Raw genomic sequence first — 18343 nt, 5'->3', positions numbered from 1 at the left:
AAAACTGTGTGATTTATTCAGGCAGGTAGTTCACGCCATACTCGATAAAACTAGTTCAAAATAAATCAATATTCGGTCTTGACCCATTCAGAATAATTCACGCTGAAGCAACGTAAATGATGAACTGAGCTGACCTCGGCAACTGATAGGCTTGATTGATTCCTTCCTGTGTCAGCCCTGCATTCATAACGATAAACGATAAATATGAAATTGCCTTCGAGACTGGATATTCTTCTATTTAAACAATTTGGTTTCACAAAATGCTTGGGACACGTTTTAGTGTTTTAAAATAATGAAGATAGCTCCTTTTTACTCACCAACTAAATGAGCTGTAGTGTCAGGGTTTTCTCAAATTCAGTTTATGGTCTCATGAAATGAGTATGAGAGTAGTCATTTTCAAAAATAGCTGTATGGCCAGCGCTCCGTCGCGCTCAGTCTTGTTACAGCTTCGAAAACTTTTAATAGTTTTTTTTAAATATTACAAGTAAAACTGTGGTAAAACTAGTATAAACAATAAAATGATCTTATTAATTAATTGATTACATACGTTGAATAAACCAAGAATTTCAATTAAAGCGACATGTTAGAAGAATTTCATTACAGCTCAGTACTGAAATTATCCATTATATACAAGTCACTCGGAGAATATTGCCTTAATATATACTTATCAGTAATATTATATTATACATATTTCTTTGAACTCACGACATCAATTAACAAGGCTAGTTTGTTATTTTATATTATTTAGTTCCCATAGGAAACCTAAAATGTTGAAGTACTAAAACCACTATTAAGTTATTGTATGTAACTAATTAGTAGAAAATTATTTTGATCCTGTGGGGTACGTTTTATGAGCTAGTCTGAAGGCCTCTCAATAAAAAGCCTTTTAAACAAATGAATTAGCAAAACCCACCTTTTTGTTATTTAATAGTATTTTTTTAATACTGTCACAATTCCTACTAATGTAAAGTAGTACAAGTTTCTAATATAAAATAGTTCATGTTCGCAAACTAATGGGACTAAAATGAATCATAACCCCATTAATAGTCTAAAACTTAATTCACTAAAATCAGGCTAATATTAAATGGTAATAACTGTACTTAGCTGTCACGACAATTTAATTTGGTAAGGGTAGTAAATAAATCTTCCATCTTTTCAAAATTCTTACTTCTATAGCATACCTTCTCTTCCATTTTATACTCGTTGTAGTGCACCAATAAATTGCATCGGTCCTACGCTCCTGCAAAGTTCGTCGACCTATATTCTCGTAACAACCAATAAACAAACAAAGCTAGTTCCCAGTTAAACTCAAAGAAAAACATAACTATTGCAAAATGTACGTACCTTATAATTTTATCGAATACCGCAAAATTGCAAAAAGTTTGTCTTAAAACTACAAACTGTTTTCCGGATTGTTATATCCGTAGTTCGGAGTATGGAGATTTTAGTTCGGTTAGTTTTAACTTTCCTCGTGAATAAATTGTTGAACTATCCAAAAGTTTAAAGGGTAATTCTCTACGAAAGAAGTACTCGCGACTCAATTTATGATTATACCATACATACAAAATTCTTTACTGTTTTAGGTTATTTAAATAAGCGATTAGAATACTGAAGTTAAAATAACGATCACAAACATACCACCATTAAAACCAATTACCTTCATTAGGCGGAGTAGAATCTCGACAAATTTCAGATTTAATCGCCACCCAAAATGTTCATGAGCTTTCGGCTATAAATATGTATATTTTTCTAATTCGCTCAGCTGTGTTAACGACCACTATATCGCAATCAGTAAAATTGTTGAATGAATAAATCATAACGATTATACACTACCACGATTTATTAGTAGATACCAGCTGTTCATGACCAGGCCCGCCGCTAGCTGTTTGTTCGCCCGCGTGCAAAACCGATTATGCCGCCCTACGACTACATATTATACTGGGTTTTGTCAAAAAATATATAAGGGGTGGGGTCCAGGGGGACCGGACCCCCCCGCCCATTCATATCCATTTTACTTGTCCAACAGAAAAAAATATGTACATGCACCGCTCTGATTGCAAAAAACGCACTTCCTTTTGGATACATAAATATTGCAATAGGTACATAACATATTACACATAACTTTTTATTTACTTGAAATGCTCTAAGTCTTAGAGTAACCTAAGAAGTCCTGGGTTAGCCCATAAGCAGACTAAGCAATTGCTTAGGGCATCAATACAGTGCAATAATTACCCAAGTGGCCCCTATGTATTGAAAGATTGTGATTAATGGGTAGGTACCAACATAATGTATATCAAAGTGCTTAGAACAGATTATGGGTAACTTAAACTAACGAAATTAAATATCTATAGCAATGTTTAATTTCAGTAAAATATGTTATTAATGGTTTTTGGTGGGTTTCCCGTTGAAAAAGTCGACGCATGAGACACATTTCATATGTAAGGAAGCGCGAGCGAAGCGAGCGCGAAATTTTTTTAGTCTAAGGACACAAAACAAATAAAAACCACTGTAAATTAACAAAGCAAAGTCAAAAAGTAAGATATGCACAGAAATGAAGTGCTAATGTACATGAAGCCGCGAGCGAAGCGAGCGCGATTTTTTCCTTAGAGTTTTCATGAAGTAAACATATCATAAAAAGCCAAAGTGAACAAAAAGCTATAACGGACGTGCGCGAAAAATGATTTTTCGGAATAGAATGCCTCAACAATTAAACAAAGATAAATTGCGATCAGTGCCGGTTTTAACTCTACCAGCGCCCTGGGCGAGATTTCTACGGCGCCCTTCAACTGCAATTCAAACCCATACGAAAAACAGAGGTGTGTGTAGTTACCGATTGCGCGAGCGAAGCGAGCGCGAATATATTTTTTTATAGTTAACAAGTCGAAGCAAAAATTACGTAAAATGTAGCCCAATCGTACATAAGTTATTGCTGGTTGGTGAATGCAAAAACACCGGAACATGTCTTCTGATTGCGCGAGCGAAGCGAGCGCGAATTTTTTGTTATATTTTAGAACTCAAAACAAAAATTACTTAAAATTTTGCCCAAACGTACATAACTCTTTGTTGGTGTTGGCGCCTATGTATTCTATTTTTGGGACTTAAAGTAGTACCGTAAATAAGAAAGTTCATATGGAAACTAGAAGTTACTTTCTTATTAATAAAAGAACTCAAAAACGACGCTACCTTTTTGCTAGGGTAGACTAAAATTTTGTTTAAAAATAAAACAACTTTAATGTGAAGCAAGCCCTAAATTTTTTGTGTTTTGGATCAATAAAAGTCCTAAAAATATATAATAAAAAACGACTGTGAAGTGAAGAAGCCGCGAGCGAAGGGAGCGTGATTTTTTTTGAGTATTGGGACATTAAAAGTAGCTATATGTGATAAAAAATTGAAGCGTAAAGTAAGGAAACCGCGAGCGGAGCGATCGCGAAAATTTTTGAGTTTTGGGACATAAAAGTAGTGTTTGTTCGAGAATTTCTCAAATTTAACGCGGAATTAAACACAAATTCGCTTCGGCGCCCCTGAGCCCGCGGCGCCCGGGTTATTCGCATACGCTGCACCATAAGTTAAGATGGCCCTGATGCTATCCATTCATTTGGATACAGTTCTTGTAAGTTGCAATCTTTGATGAAATTTAAAACAAAAATAGGAGTAACATTCTGATCAAGGATTGGTGGGGGCGCCTGCGGTGCCCCTTATATCCGGCGCCCTGGGCCGTCGCCCAACCGCGCCCTACCGCTACTAACTGCGATATCTGACATGGAGGCGCGAGCGCAGCGAGCGCGAATTTTTTTGGGGATGCAAAGGGTGAACCCGTCAAAATTGATAGGGGACGACCAAAGCGAGGGCGGCTATTGCTGTGTTCGGAAATATTGAAATCAAATAATTGGTAAAAAGATATTGTATTTTTTTAATATTACGTGATAAGTCACCCGATTTGCCGCCCCCTAGGACGTGCCGCCCGCGTGCGGTGCACGCCTTGCACGCCCGCTTACGGCGGGCCTGTTCATGACCAAAAAGTCATGACTAAAAATAAGTTCTTATTTCAACATATGTACTGACGAATAAAATTTAGATAACCCAATCCTTCACCGCCCGACAGTCGACACTACTTGCATAAATAATAGGTAATGTACGCGACAACCTTCATAATAGTCAAACCTTGTCCTAAAAGCCTGTTTGAAAGTCTGTCCTTTTTAAAAATAGCCAGTCCTTTCATCAGCAATTATGACGTCATTCCTTCTGACCTAATGTTCCCTACATTGTTCACTTTGTCCTCCTTCCTTAAATGACCTTATCTATCTCTGACAACAGATCGATCTATCAGGATGACCCGATATAATCGATGTCATTATTCTTTTGACAGGCTAATCTGATTTTTTCCGTCGTGTTCTGTACATGAGGAAAAATGGCGAGTTATTAGGTTCCGTCAGCGACCCTCAAGTTCGCAATCTGGACAGAAAAACATTTTGTTTGATGAAGAAATTATAGTAATTAATCGTTTGGATTCTGGATTTTTCTCATACAAGATGGTCATAGGTTTGAGAATTACAATAATGTCTAAAACTTTTAGAACAAGGACAAAGAAATGGCACAGAAACATAATTCTTTACTAATTAGTTCAAACAAAGAATATTCCTGGCCAATGGATAGTCAAGGACTTTTGGATGCGAACTTTTTTGGCCTTTAGCCAATATCGTCGCCCTAGAAAACTTTTAATATTTGATTATCCTGACAAACAACTTCTATTTGTTCGAAGTATATTGAAGTATTCGTAGAGCAGGATATAAATAGATAATTCGATTTTAAAGCTCAAGAAAGTGCTTTTGTTTTCCTCTTGAAAAGCAGGATTAAGTTGATTATTTAATTTGAAACAGAGTTCGACGTGACAACCTCTTCATTTCCAGGACTTAGTCATATTAAAGCGAATTCTTTATTTTTCAATTAAAACTTGAAATATTATATCCTCCGAGCCTTTTTCCCAAACGATGTTGGGGTCGGCTTCCAGTCTAACCGGATTCAGCTGAGTACCAGTGCTTTACAAGAAGCGACTGCCTATCTGACCTCCTCAACCCAGTTACCCGGGCAACCCGATACCCCTTGGTTAGACTGGTGTCAGACTTACTGGCTTCTGACTACCCGTAACGACTGCCAAGGATGTTCAATGACAGCCGGGACCTACAGTTTAACGTGCCATCCGAAACACAATCATTGGTGTCTAAGATATACTTAGAAAGTACATACAAACTTAGAAAAGTTGCATTGGTACTTGCCTGACCTGGAATCGAACCCGCGCCCTCATACTCGAGAGGTTGGTTCTTTGCCCACTAGGCCACCACGACTTTTTAATTAAAACTTGAAATGTTATTAAGAAAAACACTTTTAAAAGTAAATTATGAAATAGTAGCTAGAATTTGAATTACGCTGTAAATATCAATGAATGAAGTTTGGTGCCAAACCGCGGTAATTGTTAAATGGGCAATAGACCGGTGCAAGCCCAACGCTTCACAAATTTTAAGCATTGTGTCAAAGTTGAATTGCTCCATTCCATTTTAGCAACTTGCTCCGTGAGAACAATGCAGTTTTGATGCTCATTTTGTAACTGCCTCGTTAATTGTCATGAAATAAGAGACTCATTTTGTCACGTGACCATAACTTCCCAACAGTATATTTTTTTACTCTATTAGTGACTTAATACGTTTCTAAATACTAGCTGTTTCCCGTGGCTTGACTCCGCGTGCCGGGGAACTTCTTTTCGCACCCGAACGAAATATACTCTATAGCACTAGGGGACAGTGTAGCTTCCCAAAAGTAAATGAAATTTTCAAATCGATTCTGTGGTTTTGGAGCCTTTAGGGTAAAAAAGCAAATATTTTTCCTGTTTACCATGTTAATATTAGATGTTATTTTTCTGTGCAGGTACGTGGCGATAGTGAAACCTCTACAGCACAGACTGAGTCGCAGAGTGGCGCGCGCGGTGCTCTTCACAGTATGGTGCGCCAGCGCATTGCTCGCGCTGCCCAGTCTACTATACTCCGATACTTATAAGAAACAGTAAGTATTGAAAAATAAATAAAAGTTTCATTTGAACCTAACACCTTTTCGCACTGGCGGATTTTCCGTTCGGTTTGAATGGGTGGGAAGTCGGAAAATTTTAAAGCGCTGTTTAAGTATTTCCAAGCTTTATTTTCAGTACATAGATATGCATTATATTATTTTTCATCACAGTATTTTTGGGTTGAGTTTTCAACCAAATATCCGTAGAAGCAAAATATGTACCTATTAATTTATTTTATATAAATCACTTAGTATATGTACCTAAGTATGCTGGTACCGGAAAATACCAACTAATATGACGTCCCTAGTTTATTATTTTCTGCCGAAGGTTTATATTGGAACTTTTTTACATGCTGACGACCTTTTCAAAATTATGGGAACCGTGGGAGGCAATAAATATAAATTGAGTATTTTGACCTCGCCTCGGGCTAAAACATGGGTTGTATAAGTTCTATACGCCGAATTCCAAAGATATTTAATACGCATGGATATTTGGTACACAGGGAACGATTTCCGAGTATTAAGAAAACGCTTTCTCGTTAGTATATAGTATAGTTTCTACCAACCCACACTAGATGTTTTGAGACTAAAATTTTTTGATGATTAAAAGGGATCACTTAATTTTTAAAGAGCGTCTGAAGTCGTACTGAAATCGATTGTTTGTTGCAATAAGGCCGCACCATAAAACAAAATAATTATTTACCTAAAAGTACGAGTCCTCTTCACGTAAAACAATTTTGTACAAAAATAAATAAAGGAAGGGTTTTAACGTAAATAAATAAATTATTTATATTTCAAATGGAATGGTCTTTTCATTTACCTCTTAAATGGATGTCTATAAACTTAGATTTTAGTAAAGTTCTTCGAAGTTTATTTATTACATTACAACATTAAAGATAAACTTACAGTTATTTTGTTAATAATGGGCTGTTTACTTCGCTAAATAATTTTGTTATTGTATCAACTTCGTGTTTATGAAAGTCGCTTACTTAATTCTATAGTCTTTGCTCTAAAGATATAATTTATTTTGTAACTCGTCAGTCAACGTTATGAGTAGTCAGAAGCAAGAAAGTCTTATCAAGGGGTGTTTAAGTTAGATGGACAGTCACTCCATGTAAAATAATGGTAGTCAGTGCATCTGTTCAGACTGAAAACCGTCTCCTATTTAATTGGGATGGCCACAATTTGGGACCATCTCCATCTTGGATCTCATAGACTGGCTAAATTGCTAATTGCAATTGAAATGCAGTTGACGGACTAATGCTTTTTTTCATTTTATGGGTCTCAGTTATTCTCTAGAAGAAGTGAACTGATATTCTATGTACCAGAAGGACTAAATAATTTTAGAGTCTTTCAAAGCTACGTGTAGTCTAGAAGTCTTAAATATAATTTTGTCCGTCGCTGTCGGTCGTCGGGTATTCTCGAGGGTCCAGTTAACTGCCACTGTTGTATTCCACAGTTACGATTTATTTACGAATTTTAGCCTAGTTTACTCTAATCCTACAGCATTTGTACCGCGTAATCGACCTTGCTAGAACCTTCTCAAATTGTAACTAAACTTTATCACTTTAAAAACTTGTTTGTCTTCTTGTCTGTTTGTCTTTTTCTTCTTCATATTTTCTCTCAAATCTCGACCAACTCGATGACTGCCTCTATCTGCCAATCTGAAAGCAAAGTCTAAGTTTTTTTTATTTGTTGACTATGAGACCGTCGTCGACGTAAAAACCGGCCAAGTACGTCGGACTCGCGCACGAAGGGTTCCGCACCATTATTTATTAAAACGGACAAAAAATCACGTTTGATGTATGGGAGCCCCCCTAAATATTTATTGTATTCTAGTTTTCAGTATTTGTTGTTATAGCGGCAACAGAAATAAATCATCTGTGAAAATTCCAACTCTCTAACTATCACGGTTCATGAGATACAGACTGGTGACAGATGGACGGACGGACGGACGGGCGGCCGGACAGAGGAGCGAAAACAATAGGGTCCCGTTTTACCCTTTGGGTACGTAACCCCCGAAAAATGGCCAGTGTATACTGAAAGACTCATTCTGTGTTTACACTATTAACAAACTTGTGCCAAAAGGCCAGGGCTAATTGCGTGGCACCATTCAAAGCGTTGTTGAGCAGAAAGTGCCGATCACAGCTGGTAGTCAAGTACCTAGTTACACCGTCCACTGGGTCGGATCTGCCTGCATCGCGCAAACCAATTGGATTACGTCAGTTGACACTGTAAATAACGCTCAAATTGCAGGAGCCTAAATTTTGGAGCCAATCAAAACTCAAAAAATCTTTTGTTCTCCTCAATAGAAGTAAAGTTCACTTGACCTATCGATACAAAAAAAGTTACGACTTTTTGATGAGTAAACTGGTATTTGACGTATGCAACAAAATTAAAAATGCTTCGATGTTCTAACTAGTGCTTTGAGCGATGGCTCTTTGTAGATATGGCATACGAAAACGCTTAAACCCTTTGAAATAGAAGTTATTTTGCATTTTATTTGTACAAAACTAGTTTGCTATGTTACTCACAAAAGTAAATTTTAATTAATGTTATTTGAATGTGGGTACGAAGTCGTGGTGGCCTAGTGGGCAAAGAACCAACCTCTCGAGTATGAGGGCGCGTGTTCGATTCCAGGTCAGGCAAGTACCAATGCAACTTTTCTAAGTTTGTATGTACTTTCTAAGTATATCTTAGACACCAATGATTGTGTTTCGGATGGCACGTTAAACTGTAGGTCCCGGCTGTCATTGAACATCCTTGGCAGTCGTTACGGGTAGTCAGAAGCCAGTAAGTCTGACACCAGTCTAACCAAGGGGTATCGGGTTGCCCGGGTAACTGGGTTGAGGAGGTCAGATAGGCAGTCGCTTCTTGTAAAGCACTGGTACTCAGCTGAATCCGGTTAGACTGGAAGCCGACCCCAACATAGTTTGGGAAAAAGGCTCGGAGGATGATGAATGTGGGTACACACACCACTTAAATAACTCCAGTTCTGGGTACAAGTGATTTTTACATTGAAATAACATAACTTGTAATAAGAAACAAAGTAAATTACGAAAGTCTAATCAAATAGGAGAGATTTTTGGAATTTTCGTCAACATCAATGGTATTATTATTAAAAGATTAAACAAATGTTTGTTTCATTTAAAGTTGCCAAACGAAATAATGTTTTAGAGTTTCCAATTGAATTTTCGTTTTCCGCGGAAATTGTACAACAGACCAAGTTTGTACCGAGAAAAGTTTCGTATTGCTTAACATAACAAAACTCCTTACAAACGGAACTATTAGAATGTAGTTCAGTACAGCTACAGTAATTGAATATTTTGTTAGTACCGTTACAGCTTTTTTTGACATATTTATTCGATGTTTATAGTTGAGCTGTACCTGTGGATCTAATCTCACCCAATTTCTGAAAAGTTCGAATCTGTGTTTTCGATCGCATATTGTTTATGCATTGCTGGTAAAATTATGATTAGGTTATGTATCGGGTGTGTTGTACCTAATCACATTGAATTAAATACGTTAATATACTGGTGAATATAAGTCGATTAGCACAAAAAACAAAAAAATATGTAAAAATAAAATTTTCAAAGTAAATGACTAATGTGGCCAAACCACTGAATGGATTAGGTTATTTTTTTTAACAATTTGCCATAGAATATCATAAAATATATGTGATAGGATTTAATGTGATTACGTAATTACGACACACCCGATATAATCCACGAGTTACTCGTAGGTATGTTAAAAGCTCTCATTTTTGTAAATTCAAACTAGTTAACAGTCTCGTTTGTTTACAAATGTAGATCATTTTAAAACATCGTTCAAATAAATACAGATGTAAATTGTTAAAGTTCTGCATCTTATCTAAAAGTCTGAATCACTCATTAGCTGTGGAAAGTGGGTACTCAGTATTCAAATTAAATTATTTTGCTATAAGTATTCAATTGAGAACAATTTGTTAAGCATTATTGCTAAATTGCTTGATAAATTGTTTAAAAAAGTATCTTTTAGTTAGCTGACAATGTTCAATGAATATTGTTGTTTTTTTTTTCAAAGAAAGAAACATGAAAGTTTTTTTAATGTTTATTAGCAAATTGACAAAATTCATTTATTTATTGTTGCAACTACTGCCCATAAATCTATGTGTCGTAAGCACATTATGAAAACTGTCTACATTGTAGACAGTAGTTTTTGTAGACTCTACAAGATACATATAATGTAGCTATGAACGTTAATGAGCTTGCTACATATAATAATAAAAAATGACTGCCCCCTTTGACCCCTACTACATACCTAGCAGTACAAAACAAACTATAAATAAAATTAAACGGTTTAAAAGCTAAAACATCGTAACAATAAAATCTTTTAATGGCGTCTGAAGAAAGCCCTCATATAAAGTTTCTTACCCTTCCCTTTGTATTCAATAAATCAGAGTTAAAACTTATTCCTTATTAAAACTTTTATCAATAAACATTGCCTGAATTGATTTTGAATTGGTTTCCTCTCACGTTACTTACGTCTGACAGAAAGTAGGAGTAAGGATATCAAAATACAAATTATCGACACACCGCCAAATTCTATCACAAAGAAATAATTATGAACTTATTTTCCTTGAAAAACTTTTTGGAGAACTTTTACTTTTTATTTTACAGGTTGAATAACTTTCCTTCTTCTTTTTTAAGATCAATGAACCATAACGTTCCTAGTTTGAAATTTTTGCTTTGATAAAATTCTTAGAACAAAAGTTTTTGGCTTTGTAACAGCAGTCTGTGCCCCCATGTCATCAAACTCGTTATCGGGAGTGTAAAATATATTGCAACGTCTGCTGCCTAGTCGTTAACTATCAATTTATTTTTGGCGACGAAGAAATTTTATTATTTCGCTTTTCAGTGTAAACTATTGAAAGTCACTCTAATTGGGAGCAACAAAGCAAAATTGGTGAACTACAATTAAATGCAGAAAATTGCAAACAATTCCTATTCATTGGTGCAATTTGTAACCATTATATAATGGCGGAAAATGGTGAAAGTTGAATAATAAAAGGTAGTAAAACAACGAGTTTTACTTGACTTTTGTGCCAAAGCTTGAAGTTTTGATTGTAAACGAAACCTGGCTGTAAAGTTAGTGTCATTCATGAGATGTAACATTTTATCACCCTAGATTTTATTACTTTTTTATACGTATTCGGAGGACGTTTATTGTTCAGTCCATGAAATTAGCTTGAATTTGTATTTAGGTAGTGGATAAAGTTCTCGTTTTATGTGATGTCAACATAATAATATTTTGTACAAATCCTGGCATTTACTGTACGCTTACCGCTTAAAATAGAGAAATCGGTGTTATATTTCAATGGTAGGTATTCAATTTTACTCAGCAAAAAAAAAAATGTTGAAAAATGAAATATTCTTCTCATACGAGTTTTGTTTGTTGCAGGTATGTTAATGGTGACAGAGAAATATGTTTCATTAAATGGCCCGACGGCAGTTACCCGTCCTCAAAAACTGATTATGTGTAAGTATTAATCAAACTATCAAACTATCTAAAAAACAATATACATAGATGATATTGTAGACTTTCTTAAAAAACTTCTTTTGATTGATAAAGGTAACTTCTGATATTATTCGTATCAATTTACTACGAGATTTTATTAAAGAAACTTTTTTGTATTACTTGATAAATTGAGTTAAAATTAAAGCAGATGCCACTTAATTTTAATTTAAGAAAAGGTGTGGTAAGCCATTTAGGCTCGTGTTAATTAATTGGCTCACCTTCTTAATAAGTACGACATTCGTTGGGGACAAAGAATAAGATTGTTCTAGAAATTACACGCTCTTTTGTTTTTCAATCGTCTTCAAATATTATTCTACGCTAGAATGAGATTAAAATGAAACCTACTGTCAGAATCTAATTACATATTTCTATAAGCCTTAAAAATATATCTGAAACCACAATACTGGGAATGGGGACAAACCTAATATGTAGGTATAAATCCCTTGAAGGTCAGGTCAGATAAGTTTACTACCTTAGCCTATTTTCCCAACAATAAATACATCTTATTAGGGTTCCTAGGCTATGATAATACGTCTTAAGAAAAGTCAAGGTACCTGCAAGGGAAGAATGATTCTCTTGTCGCAAATAAAGAGACCTTTTAAATCCGAGGCTAGTGAACATATTGTAGGATAAATATTGATTGAATTAAATATACCTATAGTAGGACAACTCAGACAGCAATACAATCTAATTTATAGTTTAGTGTTCTTAACTTAAGGTTCTTTTAATTAAGTACTAAATGATTTTTTTTTAACGACGTCAAAAATCATCAAATGACCCCTCCCGCTGTGGGTTAGCAGCGGTGAGGGAGTGTCAGACTCTTGCTGACTAAAAAACGTCGTGTTCCGTCACAGGCCTTTTATGTACCAGGGCTGCGGTATCTCTTTCGAAAAACCCGCAGCCCATTAGGTATTTGACTTACACTTTGTGTAGGACGTGTCATTTAAGTCTTGAAAAATAATTTAAAATTTTAAGTTGTTAGCAAACAAATTGAATTCAGTTTGTTGTAATTCGAATTTACACGTCGCTAATCTAAAATAAAGTCTGTGTTAACTTAATTAAGAAGATTACTATTTACAAAGTTCAAGTTTCATAGAAATGAGTGGAGTTAAAGTCAAAACATTTTGTGTAGTTTTAAAAAGTCTTTTGGAGCTCACGAAAAAATCTAGTAAAAGTTTTCATTTATAAGAAAAAAACTAAGGCTTAATTTTGATGAAGACGTATTTCAGTAAATCAGTTTAAAAATATGAAGATTTGTCAACAACATTTTATAATAAATAGCAATATTTCATAAATGAAAGAATTTATTAACAAAACCAATCCATGCAAACACAAACCCAAATACGTCGTTCTAAGGTTTAAAATCCTTTATTTGTTGCAGATATAACTTGGTGTTCCTGGCTGTGACGTATGTAGTCCCTATGTCGGTAATGGTCTGGGCGTACGCACGAATGAGTGCGGCGCTTCGAGGGCGGGCTATCGGCGAATGTACTCATCATCAGATGCAGGTCGTCAGAGCTAAGAGAAAGGTGAGTTTGACATACAGATATATTAATTGAAGAGTCTGTTTCTGATGTCGACAAGAGCTGTTGTTAAAGCGTGCTTTATGAATGTTTTCCCATCCCTGCCATCATGACTCGCACTAAGCAATGGATCTCCATATAGGCAAGTGGTGTGTATTTACGTGGTATTATCACAAAGTTTTGTATTTTTCAAAGATTGTTTCTGTTTGTATAGTAATTGTGATATCTGAAATCGATATCATATAACCATATAACCATTGACTGGGTTATATGGAATAACTAAAAATAAATTCGCAGTATATTTCTTGTATAAACTTTGTATAAACTTGAATAGTATAGACTTGGTGGAAAAAATATGGTCGTCTGGGTCCACGTAGACCGTCTGCGTCTAGATTATCGGTGGTCCTAAAAATTGTGAAATCAATATTACTTTTATGATCTCTATTCTTCTCACGCACAGCACACCTGGGACGTAAATATTCGAAGAAGCTTACTAAATAAACGTTGTGCCTTAAAATTATTTTATTATTTTCTATATATTCGAAATTCACAAACATTTTCGCAGTTTTTCCGATGGCTGAAATTTTATTTGTTTTTAGCCTTAGCGAGCTACTATTATATGAAGCTCGTGCAAATAATTGCACCATCATAATAATTGTATTACAAAAGTAAATAATTTAGTCATTAACTAAGTACCTCATCATCATCATCAGATTTTTTATCGTCCCATTGCTGGGCACAGGCCTCCTCTCATGTTGAGAAGGTAACTAAGTACCTATCAGCGAAAATACCTTCCGGCTGTACATAGGTATAATATTAATGTTCAATCTTTTGGGAGTGAGCTAAGCCATCGATTTACGAAAGTGTTATTATCACAGGTGTTATATTGCTGTAATTTTTATTGAGAACGTGTTCAATGACATTTTTATTGTTACTGCCGTGTAGCTCATCTTAATCTGACCCATATAATTTAAATACCCTTTAAATAGGGGTTGACTTTTTACATCAAACTTTGTGGGTTTACCATACATACGTTAAACCTACAAAATCATTCTACTGTATTATTCATATATCTTTCTGTAGAGTAGACGATACTTACCTAGGTTCACTAAAGTTGGCTTCATTTTGGTGAAATCAGAGATTTTAGTTAAATTAGAGATTCAGCCTTTTGGAATAAAACAGCCAACCCAAAGCCTGTTTTCACTTAATTTCTTATACATATTTACATAATTAAAGAAGAGTTGTAGAACCTTTTCAGTACCGCAATGTGATCTTTTAGCAAGTAAAATTATAAAGGTGAAATGTTAGTTTTGTGAATATATGACGTTATAAACTAATGAGTGAATTTACTTGAGGATTTGAAAAGGCCTGTTCAAATATTTATTTCCCTATGCCTTCATGTGCCCTTCATAGCGAATTAGAGCAGTAAGTCACCTTTATCTAGTAGGCGTATTTTGTGTATCCCTAAAAACCCTTATAGCATTTAATTTAAAGGGTTAAACGGCAGATAAATGTGTTTGGATTAGGTTCGGATTAGTGACCCTTCAAAATAACCTAATATCTGAGACAAAATACAAAGTCAGCATCTATCTACCTACTCCATAAAAAAAAACGTATTTTTGTATTTTAATGTTATGAGCCACAATCATTACAAATGCGAGATTTAAAAAGAGTCCATTTCTAATGAAACGAGTATTATATAAAGAAATGCACTCTTTATGTGATTTTTATTCTGTTTGTATTTGTATACCTGTACGTTGACTACCGACCATAAAACAATTTACTTTTACAAAACGAACTTTCATATAAACACCAATATTTATCTTCACAGGCAAACATGTTTGTCACATTTGTGAGTTCAGTTGGAAAAATCTGCCGCAAGCTCGATGGATTTAAGCCAAATATATATTTTGATTTTAGTTTCAAAATGATGTCTCAAACTGTGTGACACCTAATTAATTCAGTTACAAGATCTTATCTTAAATACTCGCATCTAGAAGAAAAGTTACAGAAAAAAGAGTCATATTCTTGCCATTTTCCTGATTTTCTTTCGGATCGGCGCAAAAAGTTTTTATTCTTGACGGAAATACTTCTAAATATGGTACAAAAAACCTCTACTCTACTACTATAGTCTTTATTTGTAAATCGTAAATAAACAGCAACAATTTGTGTATACCCATCACTTCTCTATGTAAAACCATTCACGTGTATGTTTGAATGCTTGATCCCTTACAAACAACTGTTAGTAGCGTAAACTAGCCGTATTTAGTGAATAAGAACTCCTACATAACAAATGAAGGTAGCCATTATTTATTGTAAACTTCGACTTGATTGATACGCAGAAACACAGCTGGCTGTTTCTGAGAGTTAGAAATCTATTTTTAGTATCCACGAGTAACAGAACATTTGTAATGGTACTGATCTCTTATTAATTTGATTAATATTAATAAGTACTTGTTTACGCAATAATGTTATATTGTAGGCCTGAATAAATCTTTCTGTAGATACGAGTAATAAACAAGATTTCTAAGATAGGTGGATAATATTGAGGGAACTCTTTTGTAAAAATATCGCTCATTCCTTTTTTATGCAAATAGAAAAGTACTTTTCCCGGATTTACATTATACCGTGAAGAAAGCCCTAATAAAAATAAAGGTTCAAGAAAAATGTTCTCGAAGATGTATAAACATTGATACCTTTATTGTGTTTATTGTTTACTGTATCAATTTGGGTAAAATACTTGACCCGAATACGTAGGATGACGTAATATATTCGTGCCAAAAATTTGGCTTGTTGAATACCCTTCCTAACAAGAATATATCCCCTAATTTCCTGTATCGACCTCAACGACAAATAACCCTTGACGTCCCCGTTTCCCTCACCATTCATAAGCTAAATAAGAGGCAGAAATAATACAAATCCTCCTATACAAATATATCGGCGATTTGACTTACATTATTGAAAAAAAGTTTCCTAAACGTATTTACAATACCACATTATAGTACAGCTAGTCTTCTTATCTCATTTATCGAGGAATTACTTTTTATCCAAAAAAATATAATACTGTTTTCGTTAAGCACACGAATTAAAATGAAGAAACTCGCTCAAAATTAGAGTTGATCATTCTTAAAGCATCAAAGTTGCTTCAACAAAAAAAATATACCTAGTTCCTTCATAAAGTTAAAAACTACCAGGTATTTCCTACATTGATGTCTAGCCAGTATATGTAGTTACAAAGTTCCATACTCAATTAATCAACTGCGCAGACAGGAGTATCCGCACCCATCTAAGTTTTAGCCAGTTCCTAATATCGACCATGTTACGTACCAGTCATGCTGGGTCCTTTGGGCGAGTAAGGTCAGTCCGGATATTAGGGACACAGCACTTAGCTTGTGAGGAGACGGTACCTTCACGTACCTTGATTGATTGAGGTGCATTGTAACATTACGTGTGAACTGGACTCTTCTTACTAAGATTCAAGAATCCACAAATATTTTGGATCAGGTTTAAAAATTGACCACTTTTGTTTTCTACAGTTCAATTCTGTTGGCAATTTGCTTCATTGAAAGTAGTTTCAGCTGATGGTAGGTATCTGCAGAATATATTATGCCCTTCAATTTTTGTTCTGACAGCACATTATATTTGTCCAAAAAATCATGTATTTTATCATGCGGTATTAACAAAGCATTTAGTTCTGAACAATGTCCTTTTGTGTTATACAATGCGAGCGATGAAATTCAATTTAGATTAAACATTGTTAGCAAGATTGGCTTGTCTATCTCTGTACTATTTAGATTCGAATGACGTCGCTCTTACGTATTCATCCAGTTACGAAGAGCAAGCAAAATTATCGAATAGCTTTTGAATTAATAGAAGTCACATAGGACCAAATATTTACATAACCTTTCAGGGTCAGTGTAAACAGGCATCAGTTCAATCTTTCCACTTCAGAACGTATAGAATTTTACCTCAAAGATCCCTCGATCTTTCCATGCGAGATTCAATAATCACAAAAATATTTACCGAGTTTTCCATTTGCCCTTCACCTTTTATTCCCGAAACTTCGCAAACACTATGTTCTACGCAGTGGTCTTGACAGTCGAGATTTTTATTCCGTACTTCTTCTCACCACAACATATAACTTAGAACTTGCAGACACGTCAGGAAAGTACCTAACACGAAGTTCCGTTTTACTCCAAGCTCTATTGTAATCCTCTAGAGTCTGCGGACAAAAGCCGTTCTTGGAATCCTAGTGGCTCTTAAAGTCTAAGGCATACTAAATATAGATCGTTATTTTAAAGTACTTCAGTCCGACCGCAGATACTTCCTACGTCGATTCGAAGAAAGTCTGTGATTTATAGCTGAGTTTAAAGTCGATATGTTAAGAGTCAAGTCTACCATTTGTACTAGGGCTTTGTAAATCTTGCTGGGAATTCGCACTTTTTCCTCGTTCTTTAGGACAGATTTCAAAACTTTAACGAGCATTAGAATCTGAGATAACAAGGGACGATTAAACATTCATAATCGGCTACCCAGTTAACAGCTCAGTTAACATTTAGGACAGTAACCGGTCATCGAATCATTTACTGATATTATATTACAATAATCCTGTTCCGTAGTCTATGAGGAACCCAAAAACTTTCGTGTGTAGCAAGATATCAGCACTGTGCATCAGGGATCCAAGTCCATAATAAAAATACTGATCCCTTGCTTTTATTATACGATTCCTATGAGTCTGGATTAAGAGTCTTGTGAACTGGTGTGTGAAATGGATTTTCTATCTTCTTATTACTTTCCTACAAAGTTGGAACTGGCCTTGAGCTATCTGTAATCATAAAGAGTAGAAAATATAATGAGTGACAAGAAGATTGTTGTACATTTATTCACAAATATTTAGTACCTTTAAGTTTAAGCAACGATTACCTACTTATACTTATTGATTTTGCGTCATCGCAAAATCAATTGAATTTTAAAAATTATCTTTGTCCACAGGTGGTGAGGATGTTCGTCCTAGTGGTGATGGTATTCGCGCTCTGCTGGCTGCCATACCACGCGTACTTCGTATTAACATACCACTACCAGTCTTTAGCGTCCGCGCCATTCGCCCAACATATCTACCTCTTCTTCTATTGGCTGGCCATGGCCAACTCCATGTTCAACCCTTTAATATATTACTGGATGAGTAATAAGTAAGTATTTCTTCTTAA

The 18343-nt window shown here is 35.1% G+C and overlaps 1 protein-coding gene across 1 annotated transcript in view; it reads left to right on the top strand.

Moving 5' to 3' along the window:
- LOC124634493 (tachykinin-like peptides receptor 86C) overlaps positions 1 to 18343 on the top strand; it is a 52062-nt gene that overhangs the window by 20848 nt on the left and 12871 nt on the right. The window contains exons 3-6 of the mRNA XM_047170089.1: positions 5920 to 6054; positions 11497 to 11574; positions 12995 to 13142; positions 18129 to 18325. Of these exons, the coding sequence (XP_047026045.1) occupies positions 5920 to 6054; positions 11497 to 11574; positions 12995 to 13142; positions 18129 to 18325 (558 nt within the window). The remainder of the gene's footprint in view (positions 1 to 5919; positions 6055 to 11496; positions 11575 to 12994; positions 13143 to 18128; positions 18326 to 18343) is intronic.

The sequence above is a fragment of the Helicoverpa zea genome, chromosome 11 (genome assembly GCF_022581195.2).
Source record: "Helicoverpa zea isolate HzStark_Cry1AcR chromosome 11, ilHelZeax1.1, whole genome shotgun sequence".
NCBI classification, from domain to species: Eukaryota; Metazoa; Arthropoda; class Insecta; order Lepidoptera; family Noctuidae; genus Helicoverpa; species Helicoverpa zea.
Note: the sequence above shows the minus strand (reverse complement) of the source record. Positions and strands in the feature narration are given on the sequence as shown.